Source organism: Bombyx mori, chromosome 20 (genome assembly GCF_030269925.1).
Source record: "Bombyx mori chromosome 20, ASM3026992v2".
In the NCBI taxonomy this organism is placed as follows: Eukaryota; Metazoa; Arthropoda; class Insecta; order Lepidoptera; family Bombycidae; genus Bombyx; species Bombyx mori.
In genome coordinates this window covers 7,614,324-7,633,511 of record NC_085126.1, presented here as the reverse complement: position 1 = coordinate 7,633,511, position 19,188 = coordinate 7,614,324, and the positions used below count along the sequence as shown (strand labels likewise).

At 37.3% G+C, this 19,188-nt stretch overlaps 1 protein-coding gene across 2 annotated transcripts in view; it reads right to left on the bottom strand.

The window, feature by feature from the left end:
- The window catches only part of LOC101740369 (RNA-binding protein fusilli), a 139,358-nt gene that overhangs the window by 12,134 nt on the left and 108,036 nt on the right, over positions 1–19,188 (bottom strand). Inside the window, exons 8-14 of one of the 2 annotated variants that reach the window (XM_038018197.2) lie at positions 18,958–19,090; positions 17,385–17,522; positions 16,294–16,509; positions 11,763–11,930; positions 11,196–11,276; positions 10,264–10,380; positions 9,866–9,950 (exon numbers count right to left, since the gene is read on the bottom strand). In XM_038018197.2, the coding sequence (XP_037874125.1) occupies positions 9,866–9,950; positions 10,264–10,380; positions 11,196–11,276; positions 11,763–11,930; positions 16,294–16,509; positions 17,385–17,522; positions 18,958–19,090 (938 nt within the window). Of the gene's footprint in view, positions 1–1,640; positions 9,951–10,263; positions 10,381–11,195; positions 11,277–11,762; positions 11,931–16,293; positions 16,510–17,384; positions 17,523–18,957; positions 19,091–19,188 lie in introns of those variants that run through there. The other variant, XM_038018196.2, reaches the window with a different exon arrangement.

The window sequence follows — 19,188 nt, the reverse complement described above, 5'->3', positions numbered from 1 at the left end:
CAAACTAGGTACCTAGGTACCGCCTAAGAATTCATTGTTCAATTCATTGTTTGAGTTTAATCGCGTTGTTATGGTGAAACATTTAAGAATAGGTTTTACGAAACTCTGCCCTGTACATAAGTAATTAAAAACATGATACACTCACCGAGTCGAACGCATTAACAGTCCACCAAAGCAGTGCGCAACTTTACCACATATTCCTGTTACAGACGTCGCTACACGTTGCCGCTAACACCAAGCTAAGTCTGCGGACTTCACCAAACTTATGCACGACTAGTACCCTAATAGTATCAGCACCTTGTTTGCCAATTCAAATTCTATATTACTGACTTTAACGCCTTCATTTTAGAGCTTAGTTTTCAACAGAACCCTATAGAATTTGAATGAACAAGCACAGTATATGCAGTAATCAAGAGACAGGTAGATAGGAGTATTATATAAATTATATGAATCCCACAACATGTGATAAGACAGGTACTTACTTGTTGTTAAAACGATGGATTTGTGGCCAATACATTCACCGGGAGCTAGTAGATACCTTGCACCCATGATCGTCCTCGCTGAGTTAAGCACAAAACATTGTTTTTTATTTCTACGACACACTAAGCTCAGATTTTCCCTTCTGTTTTATTTAATGTCTTTCACCGTTTGTTTCCATGCATTAATAAAAGCAGAACGTTCATAAAATGTTTACAGTTGAGGACATGTTTGTGACTAACAAAGTTCGAAAGTGCAAGAATAATGTTGAGACGATCGCGTTACGTTTTTCTGTACGACACTGTACGGGTTATATAAACGCTAAACTCAAAATTAATGTAATTTTTTTCTTTTGTAATAATCTTTTTCTAAATTGATGATTTTCTTGAAACTTCAAACATAAATTGTTAGTCCTTTATGCGCTGTACCCATCAAATTAATAATCATGACTGAAGCATCAATAATTGTGCTTATAGTGAAAACCGTACCATAGTCTCACCTAGTTTATTTACGCCCATTTTTACAGTTCCGCTCTTCCGGCAGATTGTTGTAAAGGAAAACACTAAGTTAATAAGCGTTAGGATGCGGGGAAGGATTTGATTGTGCTATCCCGCGGTGCTCGATACCGTGAAGGAAAATTACACTAGTCACAAACAGGATAACGTTCAGATTAGCTTGTTCTTATATTTGAAGTGCAGTGTGGGTATCTTTCATGGAACGTATGTATTGCAGCTTTGTTTTTTAGTATCAAAATACTTACCTTATTTTCAAATGTTTTTTTCAACCCATGAACCTTTTTTACTACTTATGCTCGCTATGTAAGGGGTTATGCCAGCATAGTAGTGCCAGTAAGTGAGCTCACGGGGCTCTAACCTTACGAATTTTACTGGCCCTAGCAAGATCCGTGCTTCGCAGAATCTACCACCGGATCGGAAACGCGACCCACTGAGAAGATCCGGCGAGAAACTCAATGGGCTTTGTCTGGGGGCTCCCATCCACCAAGACGGTACATTATGTTAGTAAACATGAAAAGAACGTTGACGGTACAAGCTGTCGAGTGTTAGTGTATCCCTCCTTCACAAGTATTGCAAATAACGCAAGAACAAAATATTTAAACACATAAAGATTCGGATAGCACAACCGGAGACCACAGAAACTCGCAATTACAATCTAACGTATCATCGTTTTATTCATACGAAATACAACTAATATTAACCAACTAAATTAATTAACTAAAAGAGAATTGAAATATGGAATCTACGGGCGAGATTGAATGGAAAAAAAATAAAAGAAAATGCGACAGTTTTGAGTTTGTGTTTCTCGATCGACAGGCAGCTTTAGAGTCGATCGTGCTTAGTTTAAAAAAATAATGCATAGATTATACAATATTTAGACAGTAAATTTGTGACCCCACATTTAGCATACGACATATAATGTTTATGTCAATAACCTCACACCTCATCCTCCAGTCAATGCGCGCGGTAATTTTTTTTTTTTGTGAATGTGCACTCATCAATAGTACAAATTTGTTAGAAACGAAACTTACCTTTTCTCTCGTTTAGGTTATCCAATCGCATTAATTTGACATAGTTATTGTACAAAGTGCTCATCATTGCTTAAAGGAGCGTCGGAAACTTTAAAAATTATGGCCAATCAATAGTTGCACATGCACAAAAGTGTACAGAATTAAAAAATACCGTCATAAAAATTCTTTTAAAAACGGGATACAAGCGTAAAGGTATTTCGGATATAGCGTACAGTAAGCGACATATATGCGTGTTAATTGACTGGAGGAAGAACACCCTCGACCATAATATTATTTAGCGATAAATTAAACTTGTAAAATATAATTTTATATCTCGTTGTTTGGACCCGGCGATATAGGCACAGGTACTCGGGCCAGACTGCCCGTATACAGTGCGCTTAGTGCGAGTTTTTAAACGCTCTCGATAGCGTAAAAGTTAACTCGATTTTGTATGGAGTTAGAACGGTTGCTGCGTTTGCCGCTAGGGGCGCTGATCAGACTGCATACAAATTAGAGTTCACTTTTACGCTATCGAGAACGTTTAAAAACTCGCACTAAACACACGGTTGACACAAAATTCCTTTGACGACTTCGAGTGAGATTAAAATCTTATATTTTGACGCGGCTTTAATTCGAATAGTAAAAGCAAGGGGGTATTTTTCACTCGATTGAATACGTCAACGGTAGTTAATTTTGTAATTAAGACACGTGCGCGTGTTTTATCACAAGAAACGGGCACGTTCAATATTTAGAATGACGAATAGAAATAAAACGCGGCTATTACACAGAATACAGATTGAAATCTCACTCGGTTATTTTTCGCGGCCGCCGCGATGTGCTGTGGAAAACTATGATGAAACGTATGAAACTGAACATCGATCATTCGGAATACCGTAACGACATGCAGACACCCTGTTATCTACTGGTAGGAGAAGCGTTTACATGCTATTTATATTGCATTTGAATACATTTTCGGGTCGCCCTTGTTCTTGATAAGAAGTATTAGTTTCCGAATTCAAAATTAAACCAAACAAAATTTTAATTATGATAGATATAAAGGAGTTTATGCATACGTGTCTGAATGTAATATTTTTATCACTTTGTTTTGTTTATGGCGTGTCTTGCGTTCCGATTTGAAGAGTGGGGTAGCCGTTATGTTTTATTTTTATGTAAAAATTAGTTCTCTGTTGGTCGCCTTTCTGATCTGTAGATTCAGCAAAGCACTGCTCTTGCTAGGGCCAGTGTTAACAACACCTCCGGTTTGAGCCCCATCAACTCACCTACTGGTTCGGTAACGCTGATATAGCCTCTCAAGGCTATTAGAATAGGTAGGATACAAAAAATTTAGACTTAGAACAGGTTTTTTTTTTTTTATTGCATTTGTAGGCAGACGGGCATACGGCCCACCTGATGGTGAGTGGTTACCGTCGCCCATGGACTTCAGCAATGCCAGGGGCAGAGCCAAGCCGCTGCCTACCGCTTAATACTCTAAGGTGTCTCAAACTGGAGTAGCGGCATTTACGTTGATAACTCTTTGCACCAATTACCACTTTATATCAGCTTGTAAACCCATTTAAGCAAGAAAAAAAAGCATATCAACTATTGGATCAGTTAATCGCATTGAAAAAACAAAATTTAAGTTTGTTATTTTCTTGGCGAGAATAAACTAAAAAAAAACACCATTGTAAACAATTTTTGCGATGAGATGTTTATATCTAATTATCGTCGCGGTAACGCTTGAATCTTTCAAAGCAATTATTTTTCATATTTATTTTCATTCGGTTTTTTTTTTATTATTGCTTAGATGGGCGGACGAGCTCTCAGCCCACCTGGTGTAAAGTGGTTACTGGAGCCCATAGACATCTACAACGTAAATGCGCCGCCCACCTTGAGACATAAGTTCTAAGGTCTTAAGTGAGTCGTCTATTATCAAAGGTGGCAATCTGTACATTTGGACAAAAAATTTTTATTGATATGTCAATACAGATTGATTTGAATATAATCGTCTCCTTCAAAGAATACGGTTCAAAACCTGCATTAAATAAAGGTTAATAGTTAACCTGTTATTTATCTAAGATGTCGTTCCGAAGAGTTTTGTGACTGCCAATGGAATACAAAGTCAATAATTCGTTTTTCTGATTTACCAATCATTGTCCAAAAGTCAGATTGCCGCCTTTGATAATAGTCGACTCAAGTATAGTTACAATGGCTGCCCCACCCTTCAAACCGAAACGCATTACTGCTTCACGGCAGAAATAGGCAGAGTGGTGGTACCCACCCGCGCGGACTCACAAGAGGTCCTACCACCAGTACTCACAAGAGGTCCTACCACCAGTAAAATACCATGTTGCGGAGTGGAACAAATAAAAATATTCAGTAAAAACAAAATTTTTATTTGCTACCCCCTCTTTTGACTAAAGACTTCAATACAACTAAAATTAAAAAGGACCGGATCTACCAATTGGATTATCTAAGTAATAGTTACTTACCATAAGAATCTATCATAATATAAATTTCGGAAACGTTCTAGACTATTCCATTATCACTAGTCTATGTAGCTCACCGTTAACGCTGAATCATGCAAATTTTCCATAACACAACCCGTACGGATACGTACATACATATTTCTATACCATATAAAACACGTCATATCTATAAGTAAACTAATATATATTGATAAAAAAAAAACATTAAATTCCGTCATTGTTATCCAAAAAGTAATATAGACAGTACAAAGATTAGCCAATACACCGTGTTCTGTGAAGCTCCCAATAACCGTCAAAGTAGTCATTGTATACAGGACGATAAGGTCGAATGTTAACTGAGAAGATCAAGACTTGGGCGCATATTATACGCACGCATATGTAGCACCAGATGCGGCGTGTGCCCGGAAGACATAGCCCAGTAATTTTACCGCAAGCTTCCGGAAGCTTGAGGGATCATCCATTGTTTTGTATAGACAGATACATTTACCGGAAAGGCATAAATGCACTATGCACGCTAAAGTTGCCAACACAAAATAAAGATATATTTATGTTTGCGTTTGATAAACGACCTTATAGTTCTGATATCATGAGTCGTGAATATGTAAATAGAAACGATGGCAACCATTACAAATGACTTAAACCACTGCGGTTTCTATGTAGATGTACCTAAATAAGTCTTTGAGCCTGGAATATATGGCGGGAAATTCATTAAATGTTTGCAAAACGAGTCATAGTATCTGTAGCTGCTAATAGTAAGGCACACCTACATATACTAACCTCGTAACATATTCCAGAACAATCCTACACAACTAATAATTTTATTTATAAACAAATGAAACTAAATTGTGGTGTGAAGTTAGCTGTCAAATGAAAAACGTCTTTATGACATGAATTTTAGCGGGAAAACAAACTGTCAAATTGAAATTGGCATAAAGAGTTTTTATATAACACAGTATTATGAATAAAGCTATAATATACGTTTAAGTAATAGGCATTGTTATGTGTAGGTATATTTATAATAAAGGGGAGGTATAGGAAAGTAGGGATACAAATGCCGGTAATGTTTTTTTTTAGCATTTCGTTTTATGACGACACTATCAATTATTCAATTATTAAACCCCTAAATGTTTGAGTAAGTACCTTTTCATCCGCGTACGGAAAAAACATTTGCACGCATTTAAGTATGCGACTTTACGAAATAATCTATAGCTAAAAGCTGACTAAAAACGATCTTAAAAACACTTTATGATAATTCAAAAACGAACGTACTAACTAGTAAATAATTGAACGAAACAATTCACATTTAAAAAAAAAAACTTATCAAAATATAAGTGTAATAAAAGTATGGTGAATTAACAGCAAATAAGTGCATTTTACTCGATAAAACAAACAAAAAAAAAACTTAAGTTCATAATAAGTACGAGTTTAATGTATCGTCAGACTTTTTATTCAGCCTTCAAAACATTGGCGTAAACTTGTCTTTTCAATGGAATGTTTTGTTTTAACAAAAAAAAAATCACAACTTTTTCTGATCACACTTACGTTAGACGTTTTTGGCAGTATCCATTTAAAAAAAAATACATCTACAAAGAATTTAATAAGTGCCATAAAAATAGCTGCACAAAAACAACATGATTGAGGTTAAACAACCAAAAAGTAAGTCCAAAATTGATAAGAATCATAGAGTTACTATTCTAACTGGAGTGCTTACTTCGTTTGACATAAAAACTAAAAATATACTTTATCTCTATGGCTTAAAGTTTATTTTTAAATAGCAAAAGATGTAAGGAAAAACGGTCTGAAAAGAGAATGATTATTAAGTGGTGGTGTCCCTCTCGCACATTTTACAAACAAAAAGCAGTGTTGCTAGCTTAGAGGATTTTCCATAAAATCTCGGAATTTGGACCCCCGTCTTAGTTATCAAAAATGGCTTTTAGTGGTTAGTGGATTTTTTAGTAGCTTGGGCGTTGTTGAAAATTATTGAAAAGGTTAAAATCAATCCACTTTACAGGATTTTAAACATTTTATGACAATAATATATCTAAATACATATTATTTAAACGATGTGACTTAAACTTAACTAGAAAATATTGCGACAATTTAGAATTTCCATCAACGTCAAAAATTAAATTGGTTCAACATAAACGTACAAAGTTATGGTGAATTTATTTTCTGATGATGACAATTTATTAAAATAAATTATATAAGAAGTATTGATTATATGATATATATTGATTTTTAATAGAACATCATATATTAATAAAGCTCATTAACAAAAAAAATATTGTTCTATATTAATAAGAACTCTGTTTAATGGAAAATTTTATGGTAGGTACGTAGATTTCTGATGGTTTTCATGTTGAATTTGGTGGGAAGCCAGATTAATTGTTGGCATCACCGAAAAAGAGCTATGAATGGATTAAAAGAAAAATGGCGTCTATTTACGTTTGTAGTGCGAAGTTAAAATGGCACTGATACAGCTTGTGGCTTGTTTTTTTTTCGAAAATCGTGAAAGTTTCCGTGTAATCATGGTGAACACTTTTAATATAAGTGGTTTTAAGCGAGAATCCTCTCCAGTTTGTGGAATATCCTTCCATATGTCAGATTCATTGATAAAATTTTTACTAGTGTGAGCATATATTTTTAAAATGTGAGATATATTTTCTCATTATAATATTTAATACCATTTGTCTTGTAAATTGTACTTAATCTATGTCATATACTAAATTTGAAAAAACAATCGTGAAAACTATAATTTTGCAATGTATTTTTCATATTATAAGAGCCATCACGTGGTATTTCTTGAACTTTTTTTATTGTATTGAATAGCGTCGCACGCAAGCATGTATATCATTTGCCTGACGTTAAGCGAACGAGGAGGATCTTCTAGTAAATATGACTTTGGAATTTCTGGAAAATGTCCTTTAAAAAGGTCAAACAAGAAGAATCAAGTACTCAAACGCAAGAAATAAAAAATACCCCGAGAAAAGCAAAATTACGACAAGATGTTAAGGTATTGAAACAAAAACTTAAAAGTCGTGAAATAGTGATTGTAAATATAAAGTCGATTTTAGATTTATTAAAGAAAAATGGCGATTTTTAATTGAATTGAAATTTAAATTGCGAAATTTTAATGATACTCATGGTCCACTTAGATATTGATTAAAATAAATTATGTATTTCGTTGAAAAAAAAGAATTTACTTAAAAATAAATAGAGGAAATGTTATATTATAAGATTACAGAAAATTTACTGAACTTAATAATAATAATATAACCAATATTTTGTAAATAGAGATCAAGTACTATGTGTATTGTGTTATGTGTATTGACTTGTCATTTAAGAGTTATTTAATTGTTTACATATAACAAATAAATGAATTTCAGTTCATTTCATTTTATTACCCATTGTGTTTTATTTCCTAAAATGTAACTAGTAGACTTAATATACACGTGTCATGATAATAGCACAGAAGTAAAAATACAAGTAATTTTAAATCAATTGAAGATGTGAATGTAGGAAAAGAGCACCCGATACGCGCAGACCATGTGTGTTGCAGTGTCTCACTCAGTGTGTCAAATATTAATTTGCACGGCCCACTTAGCCAGTACACTAAAGTAGGAATTGCGTAATTAAGTTCAACATAATATTTAAGTCGCGGTTGAGTATTCGGACGTTAAACATGAGTTTGAGGAAGTTTAAGTAATAGCACTGAGGTAATGATGTTTGTAATAAAACTCAGTGCTAGATTTTCGACAACGCAGCAACTTCCAAAAAAAAACGTCGAAAAAAGGCACCATGACGACGAAGCAATGTTTAGAATTGAATTTACATAAATAAAACGTTGCAAGCACGTGTTTTGTATTTACATAGGGTTACACAGAATTACTTAAGGTAAATTCAAAACTGATGCATGTGTATAATTTTATCCTATAAATAAATTTTATATGGTCACCACATTAGACAAGGACACCGCGACCAAAAAGTATTCTCTTTCGAGACCGATTTCTCGGCATCAGACAGCACTCCAGTTGTAGGTACTTATTAACTCCATGATAAGAATATACTCTTTTTTTCTATTCGTCCGCGGACTAACGGGATGAAGCTCATACAGCCAGTTGATGTGATCTTTGTTATTTCATTCAATCAAACTTGACCGTAGTCATGGATACTGCATCTAACAATAAACTAACCTATTTGTCATAACAACCTATAATTCGCTTATTTTAAAATCGATTTAAATCGACTAAACAATAATATGAGAGTTCAACAAGGCTTAAAGTCAGCAAAATTCAACAAGAATAAAAATGTTTTGTATTGATATTTCATACAAAATCGACTTGATTGTGGAAATAGATTCTTAATAATAGATTTTTTTTTAATAGCGGCACGTCTTTTAAAGTTAAATGATAGAGGCGTGTTCAAGTCAAGTTGATTTATAGAAAGTAATTTCATAAAACAACTTTTAGTATCATCTAATTTCTTATAAGTTAACTACATAAAGCTGCCTAGTTTAAGATTTTACATTAAATTCGCGATTTTTCTCGCTCCGAATATCCGTTAAAGGCACTTGCGGTTTTGAGCTCTTTGTCATTTTCTTTTACCCTGTTTAGTTTCAACCGTCTCACTTTCATTTATATAAAACTTCGAATGTATTTAGAATTTCGGAATGCCTATTAGATGGATGTTGTTTATATTGTGACATCTAGGGATATTATTATGTAGTATTTATATTTTTTTGTACTTTATTGCACAATACTATTGAAAGGTCGCAGAAAACGTATTGTCTACACGAGCAGCACGTTAATATTTTCCCTCAGGTACCGAGTATTGAATGTGACTGAGTTAGTTTAGTTATTAAGACGCCACGGTAGGATGGGATAAGTAGGGAGCATGGATAAGGCGGCTGGGTAGGGCGAGCCCATGGAGGGCAGGGCTGACAGCGCCGCGCCGTAGTCCGCGGGCAGGGCTGTGGGGATGGCCGTGGGAAGGGCGCTCGCGTACGTCGGCAACATAGGGCTCGTGTTGGAGTACGAGAATATCGGAGACGAAGCGCCGTACGAGTAGACCGGGAGGGACAAGGCTGGCGCGAGATGCTGGGGAAGAGCGTAGGGACGCTTGGCTGGGGATTGGTCCGCGGGCGAAAATGCGCGATCGTAGGTGCGTTTGGTGGGAAGCATCTGCTGGAAAGAGTATGGTGAGGGAGGGGCGTGGCGCAGGGCGGGGGGGTAGTGCAGTAGCGGCACGAGCGGCGGCCGCAGCGACGCCAGCAGGAGGTTCTCGTGCTGGCGCGCGAGGAGCGTCTGCTGCGCGATGTGGTGCGCGAGCAGGCGGGGCGCGGGGGGCGCGGGGGCCGCGGGAGGGGACACCAACGTACCGGGGGACAACACCTTCGGGGACGTCGCCGGGGTCACGCCGCCCGTTAGCACCATGTTCATGTCGTCGCCTGAACACTGGAACACCTGCGGAACCACTCCTGCTGTGTCAGTACTTGAAGGTGTAACTCTGTTCGACTTCCATCCATTAGTGAACGGATGCCATATTGTTGCCTTATCAGGGATTAAATCTTACAGTGCTAATTCGAAAGAGGTTGACTTTGATGTCTATGGGTCTAAACTAAGCGACTTGATTCATCAGAAATAAAAAAAAATGAGGAAAAAGGAGATTATCTGTCTCTTAGTAAGGAATATTCACACAGAGTATACATTTTATATGTGAACTTTAAAAAAAATGGTACGGTAATTAAGCAATATTATTCATTAAATAGTGACTAACCTCGATGTACCGTTGTTTCTTCCCGAAGGTCATGTACCGGTGATGCTTCTGCTGGGCACAGAGGAAAGCGCTGGCCTCGCTGTCCATCTGAATGAATGCCTCGCCGCTGGGATGACCCTAGAAGGGGTATGACGACACCCAATATATTGAGGTCTTGACGTGAGAACGTGAACTTCACTTGACCAGAGGCCTATGTAAGAGCCTATGTAAGGCTATATGTAAGAGCGTTTTTTTTTTATTGCATAGATAGGTGGACGATCTCACGGACGATCTCACAGCCCATCTGGTGTTAAGTGGTTACTGGAGCCCATAAACATCTACAGCGTAAATGCGCCACCCGCCTTGAGATATAAGTTCTAAGGCCTCAAGTATAGTTACAACGGCTGCCCCACCCTTCAAACCGAAACGCATTACTGCTTCATGGCAGAAATAGGCAGGGTGGTAGTACCTACCCGCGCGGACTCTCAAGAGGTCCTACCACCAGTAATTACCCAAATTATAATTTTTGCGGGTTTGATTTTTATTACACGATGTTATTCCTTCGCCGTGGAAGTCAATCGTGAACATTATTGCTCTAAAATACTGTTTCGTTATAAAAATAGTATAGTAGATCCATAAGAGGCTATAATTTATTATGAAATGATTTATTACTCTGGATCTAAAATCGAATGTTCCAATAATTTGGATTGATTTCTTTTTCGATCTGACATGCAAATATAAAAATAAAGATAATTTACTAAAAAAAAAACACGCGTAAATATATGTATGTACGAAAACAAATGAATATTTATTTATCTGTGCTAGAGTTGCCGCTTTCGTGCTCTTTCGAGAATGTTCGAGAGAGTTAACAAGAATACGAAATATCTATACGCTTAAAATTTTTCTTTACCACGTCTTCTTTTAATTTTTTTATTGGAAAATAATAAAATTACCTGGGCATTGAAAACCATGTGAACTCCTTGCACGACAATGTTCTTGGCGAATTCTTCCAGAAACGTCAGGATGTGTTCAACCTTTGATCGTAAAATATGAAATATCAAATGAATGGTTAATTGTGCGTACGACGTAAAAAGCATTTTCTATCTGCATCAGTTGTGGCTCCTTGGAGGACTAAGCTTCAGAAAAAAGTTTTTATAGCACCAATACAAAGCTTCTTCGGATATAGATTTGGTGCAATTGATATCTCTTAAGTTTTTAAAAAAGGCGGGTTACTCGTTAATGCGCGCGGTCGCCACAGACGCAAAATCCCAGTAAACGATAATGCGGAAAAGAAAAAAAAAATCGATTTAAGATATTTTAATTGCAATGGAGTGCAAACAATTGCAATTGACGTGTGGTTAATATACAGATTGTCTTATCGGCTATGATAGAGGGACCTTCCACCGTTTTGTGGGGGGAGTCGACTTCAAAACACCACTGCTGTACGTGTTAGTAATAACATAACAAATTTAATAACTTAAATAATAAGGATAAATGTTATAGAGCTTATTTAGTTTCACCTGGGCTTCATAAGGCAGTCCACGCAGTCTAACGCAGTCTTTGGCGGTTCCAGATGTGATAACGTGCTGTGGCACCAACGCCACTGGCAGAAGACCTTCAGCGGGAGCGGGGGCCGTGGACGGGGTGCTGGTTTGGCTTGTACGACTCTCCAACGAGCGGTTTAGGACCTATGGAGCAGACATTGTTGTCGTAACTGACAGCTGTCACACATATTCTAGATGGCGCTTTAACTGTCGACCATCTTGAATTTGTCCATGAGTTCATGCCCTAATGTCAAATGGAACATAGACAAAAATCTAGACATGTATCTCTTCCTATCCGTAAAATTAAATCTTCACTGCGTTGAAGGCTTTAAGTGTTGACCGGAATTCGATAACAAGGGGAGAGATTCTAGCCAAAGGATACATAGAGTGAAGTGATAATTAAGGCGTATTTGTCGATGGATTATGAAAGTAAATAATGTCGTGAATTGTAAAAATAATGAAACATTTGCGTAAGAAACACACGGGAATATCAAATTAGGGTGTCCTGTAGTGTTCCTGTAGTGTAGTATTCTTGAGACGATCAATTCATATAACTAATTTATTTAAATGACAAGGGACTGGATTAGAAACCTTCACAGTGTAAAAAAGCATAGGAGCTATTTTTTATTGATCGGCAGTTTTATGCGTCGTCTAGTGGTAACTGGAGCTCATGGTCATCATATCTTCAATGTCGCCATCCCCTTTGAGACATGAGATCGAAGACCTAATCGTATTGTTCCAATGTATCCTTGATTAGAACATTACCAATGTTGAAATTTGGGCCACTTTTCCTCTTTTGATACACAGAGGAGGAAGTATCGGCCCAAATGGAAATTTTGAGTTTAAATAAATTTAAATTAAGTATTGTAAATAAAAAAATTAATACAATTTATTCGTAAGAAAAAACATCACGCTGTAAGTATATATACACGCATCACATTAAACGAACAAAAAAGATCCTTAATGATTTATAGCAAAAGTCAATATTTCCTTAACCTAAAATTTTCAAAATAACGTATTTAGATATGTGCAGATAGATTTGGTATCACGATTTGAAACAACAAATTCTGGAACAGTCTTTGCCCGTGAACGACCCGAATTTTTTTGTCATATTTCTCAAGAAACACTTGTGTTACTCACCATCTCTCAAAGGCAGGCTACGGACATAAAAAAAGTCTTAACTCAATAAGAAAGATCTAAGGCAACCGAAGATCAATAATATAACTTAAGGAATTTTAATTAAAACAATGATGCTTTTCATATTTTTGAGAAGTAATCGGCCATATTATTATTAAGGAAATATCCTATACTAATATTTATGAATAGTCTTTCTTTTTTTTGTGTATAATCTGTCTACTAATATTACTAATTCCATTGTTTTTGGCGGGAACGCGAGGAGTGAAGTTGTGTGATTTGTTTTATTTTGTCTATATAGTGTTTCTTCGGGTTTAAATATGTAATAACGGTGGTTTATTAATTATTTAATATCTGTGAAAGTCCACAAATGTGGGAAAATTGAAACAAAGCCGCTGGACGTAACTTCTCGGGATCCTCCAAAAAGTCCACTGAAAAAATTTCAGTAAAAAAACCACCATTTTACTGAGATTATATTTCATCCCATATCACCTCATCTCATTTCATTTAATTTCATCCCAGTTAATTAATGTATCAAATTAACCATCTTCATTTTATTTAATTTCACTCCATATTATCATTTTTTCATAAAAATAAGAATACAAATTAAAATAAGACATGACCTAATAGTTACCAGGTCATAAAATCCCATAAAAAAAAACTAATTTTATTTTAATATTAGGCAAACGAGTCTTGCATTCGTTTGTAATGTTTACTCCGGACACGTCATTAATGTTGTGAGTCGTTTGTGCACCGCGACGGAACTCGTATTTCATAATAGCTGACACTTTTAACGCGTACATATAGTTGAAAAAAAAAAACACTAATAAATAAACAAAAATGAATGAATTTGAAAACGGAATCCTACATTTTTAAATATATATATTTTTTTAATTTAGTATTTATTACGTTTCAAATGGCCATGAACTGGCAAGCTCATAGGTAATTTTTTTTTTAATGTTCGTTATTCAATCAAGTAAAAATGGCGGAATAAATGAATTTGGAAGAAACATCGTGAAACATCGCACATCGCAAACAATTTATAACCTTGTGTAATATTTTTTTTTATTGCCCTTGTAGGCAGACGAGCATACGGCCCACCTGATGGTGAGTTGTTACCGTCGCCCATGGACTTCAGCAATGCCAGGGGCAGAGCCAAGCCGCTGTCTACCGATAGTGTAGTAAAAAAGTGTAATACCGATTGTGTAATAAAGTTGTGTGGAGAATATGGTTACCATTAACCTAAGTTGTTTGAAAGAGATCGAAATTAGGCGATAAATCCGCGCATTGCAACACTCATTTACTGTTAAGTAGTGTAATAATAAAGTGCATATCTATTTATTTTATATATCGACGCTTGAAAGGCAAACGTGACTAAGCGACAATAACTGCTTTGTACATAAATGATAGGCAATAACCATATTCGATGCGCAAAAAATATATATTTCTAGGTCTATTAAAATCATTTCAATACTTTTTTTTTTTTTTTCTTAGATGGATGGACGAGCTCACAGCCCACCTGGTGTTAAGTGGTTACTGGAGCCCATAGACATCTACAACGTAAATGCGCCACCCACCTCGAGATATAAGTTCTAAGGTCTCAGTATAGTTACAACGGTTACCCCACCCTTCGAACCGAAACGCATTACTGCTTCACGGCGGAAATAGGCGGGGTGGTGGTACCTACCCGTGCGGACTCTCAAGAGGTCCTACCACCAGTGAATCCTACAGCTAGATTCGTTAAAATTGAATTTTTTTCAGATATTTCAACTATAAATAAATTAGTCTACTGTAAAGTTCACGCATTGTCGCTTAGCCACGTTTGCCTTTCATGCGTCGATAGGTAGATAATATGCGTTTGCCGTGAGTATCTTTGTAATGTGTAATATAACAAATAGCTCGCTAAGATTACTCGGAAATTGCAATAACAACATAATTTCATTCGAGCTAGCGGAAAAGTACGTTATATGATCGCCAGTCTTACGAAACCATTCGTATCTATCGTCATGTGATTTTAAATAAGTATTTACTTACGATTCATTTTTATTTATTGTTAAAATGCACATTATTATTTTGTAACGTAGACAGATAAAGAATGTCGAACAAAGTTCTTTTTGCTAGGGAAAAAGGAAGTACAACTTGCTAACACTAGCCGTTGCTAGTTTAAATATTTCGGAATTAATTCTCTACTAGAGATATATATATTTATGCGCAGAACCATTGGTCATTTTGACTGAATTAAATTAACACAATTTACAAGGCCTACATCGACTTTTTTAAAGATTTACCTATCCACACGCGTGACAACGCGGCAACGTCTTAGCGATGATTTAATATTAATTTTCCCAAACTATTCGCTGGTAGCTTAAGGGGCTATTCTAACTAAGCACAGACCTGTAGCTCTTAAATATTAATTGTATTATCTATGCTCGTAATGGAGCTTACGGGGCTTAACCTAAAAGAGTTTGGTAACACTGGCCATAGCAGGAGTGCATGTGAAACCAGTGTTACAATTTACAGAAAAAAGGTTGTTTTTAATAATTAACCTTTAAATACGGTCTAGATGTCTAGAAACAAATATAAAAAAAACATTAGCTAACCTATAAACATAACCTACAAGACTCCGTGTGCTATTAAAATCCGTACAAGGTCAAAATCAGACAGAGTTCATTAAAAAGAACACCTCCCGTGGGGATCACGACGAAAGAGAAGATCTTCCACCGAGCGGGTGATATTACTCGGTAGACCGACGGTCCTAATGTTGTTTGTTCGGAACTTGTATATATGCAAGCTTATCTTGAAAATGCCGTAAGCCAGATTCAGACATCTGTCAAATATCTTGTATCCTGTGATGACTACGGCCACACAATTGTGAAACAGACAGTCGAGTGAGATGGAACATAACTACACGAACGAGTGAAAGAGACAGAGTAATTCGGAAAACGTCAAAGAAAACATCAGACCACATTAACATTAATATAGTACATTGTGCACCAAAAAAGTAGGACATCTCATCTCTCATAAAAAAAAACAATTTGACTGTTTTGTAATTTTTAAATAAACTGCTACTAATTGAATAAGAACTGTCTGATGAGCTCATCTTTGTTTAATACTTCACTATTAAATTTTATCGCCTTTTGTTTATTTCACTTTTACACTAAGCACAATATTGCAAATTACCCGAGCACAACAATGGCGGAGAATTTTAGGTGTGTGAGAGCAGACGTAGACACTAACGCGCACGCGCACTTGTCAGTACCCAGGGAGGAAAAGTTACACTTTCTTCCCTGTACAGCGGGAGGAAAACCGAACTTTCGGCGTCGGTAGGCAGAAAATAATAATTGTTTATTTTGCGTTCGAATGAGCATTTTACCTGCTGCACTTCAGCGATGGTGGAGCGAAAGAGTTCGATGTATCGAGACCCGATGAGCTTGCGATGTCGCGACAGGGCTTTGGGTGAGTCCTCCTCTTTCGCGAAAAGCACGAAAGCGTCGCCGGTCGCGCGACCGTCGGCGCGACGCACAAACAGCACTCCCTCAGTACCATCCAGGACCTGGACTGGGTCCTCGCCGCTCGTGAAGAAATCCAACTAAAACAAATGAAATTACATACTGTATTCCTAATACGCTAGGAGATCCTTTTTATCCCTTTCGTGCCTATTCTAGTAACCTCGTGAGGTTATTCTAAATTCACCGAACCAGTAAGTGAGCTCACGGGCCTCAAACCTGACGTCGTTGCTAACACTGGCCCTAGCAAGAGCAATGCTTCGCAGAATCTACCACCTGATCGGAAACGCGACCCACTGAGAAGATCCGGAGAGAAACTCAGTGGGCTGTGTCTGTGGGTTAATTTACTCGCCGAGCCCTTCGTCCAAGCGACGGGTTCGACGAGAACGATGACCGGTGCTTAAGGTATTATCCAACGTTCTTTGGATGGCGCGCAATGTAATCCAAAATGGGCTAGCGCAGGATAAACAATCGCTTACACTGCGAGGATGTTCACCAAATTCCTTAGCTAAATATAGGTAATATAAATAACGGTAAAATCACAATTCATTCTTTTAAACCGGAAATAGAAAGCGATCTGAGTTACTACTTAAATTACGAATAAATATTTTTAAAGTCCGTTAGTTGAGTTTTCTTCTATTACTAAAAACTTACGAACATGTCCAACGTGTATTTAATATAGCAGCTTTTTGTAGTTGCATCAAAGCTATTATTAACTAGCGACCCGCCCTCGCTTCGCTTCGGAAACTGTAATTTATTATTGATATCTCCACTATTTAATGGATGTTATTATACATATAAACTTTCCTCTTCAATTATTCTATCTATTAAAAAAGACCGCATCAAAATCCGTTGCGTAGTTTTAAAGATTTAAGCATACATAGGGACAGACAGATATAGGGACAGAGAAAGCGAATTTGTTTATGTAGTGATGTTTGTCGTCAAGGTAGGTACTCACGACTTGTTGAGCAGTGGCATCGTAAGGTAATCCTCGCATTCTGACGATGACGCGCGCTCCTCGCGATAGGAAGGCAGCTGCTTCACAGGTCGCGCCACCAGCCACCGAGAGGAAATCTTCACCACTCGCCCGGTACACCTGAATATTATTATTAAATTTTTTTATTGCTTAGATGAGTGGACGAGCTCACGGCCCACCTGATGTTAAGTGGTTACCGGAGCCCATAGACATCTACGACGTAAATGCCGCCACCCTGAGACATGAGTTGCAAAGTCTCACTTTTAACAGTACAACGGCTGCCCCGCCCTTCAAACCGAAACGCATTACTGCTTCACGGCAGAAATAGGCAAGGTGGTGGTACCTACCCGTGCGGACTCACAAGAGGTCCTACCACCAGTGATTACGCAAATTATAATTTTGCGGATTTGATTTTTATTACACGATGCTATTCCTTCACCGCGGAAGTCAAAGTCACTATACTGGGAGTCGTCTGTAATTATAATTTGTTAGATCGTTTATGATCTTTTGGGTAAGGTACTTAAATGGATTTTCTTAGGTTGACTAAGCAGGCAAGGAAGGTCAAAAGCGACAGCCTAGAGGACGTAGTCGTGTAAAGCGGGTCGTTTGGTGGATAAGTCCCCAAAATATCCTTAGGGCCGCCTTTGCTCCCTACATCTGCAGACCGTCTAGTCCCAGATACCCCGCATGCCCCCTAAATGCGGACACTTCGTGGGGTTCGGCCCCCGCCCGATAAAAAAGGGGACTAAGTCGTACAGGCGTAGTTGGAAACAAATAGCAGGAACCTCACACCGTGTGGAAGACTGAAGAAGTGGCTTTGACATACTATAGAAAATTACAACGCTCAGCAAATAACCTGACGATTGTATAAGTTGAGGAAGGATGGAATGAAAAAAAAATCGGCTCACGACGTAATCTTATTGTAATGTTAATTTCAATACGTATTTTCAACTTCAAATATTACGAGTGCTTTCAGAAACGACCATGTTTTATTAGTTAAATGACAAAACATGGTTTGCGTGGTAGCTTATGACGTCATTGTCGGGCGAGACAGAGATATCGGGATGTTCTCGATCTCTTCTTCAAACTAAAACTGTTTCAAAGCAACGTAACTCCACTAACTAAGGATGCGTTTTGAAGCTAATAATAGAACGATGATAACCCTTCACAACCCCGCTATTGGGGTCGATTGTTCCTATTTTAATGTCTTCACTTGTACGGGACTGTCTAATATTGAAAAGGAATGGCTTTTTTTGTCTGTTGCTGGAAAAGTTTTCGTCGTATTACAAAAAAGTTACTGAACGTATATAGTTGTTTAAATTCAAATATTTCGCAATAGGGTTATCACTAGTTTAGTTACCATGACCTTTAAAATATCTAAATATTAATTATTGTGAGGAGAAGAAGAACCCTTAAGGTTTAGCGAATAATGTACCCTGCCCCCCAACACTTCAACCCCGCAGTTCTCGCACCGGTCGTCGTGGTAAGGCTCTTTAAAGAGGCGGATATCCAGTAATTATCCGTCTTTTCGCTGATGCTGACGAAGAAGACTTACCTCAATGTACCGAGGGCCGATGTGGTGTTTATGCCGCTTCAGAGCCATATCCCTGTGCTCCTGTGACACGAATCGAACCAGTGCTTCGCCGTTACGTCTGCCTTGCGGTGATAGGCAAAGAGCTACTCCACCCCTTAGAGGAAAAACATTGAGGTAATTGATTCATCCATCAACGAAGGGCTCGCGTTAAGCAGACAGTAGTCATAAACTATAGCCAATTATAATGAAGAA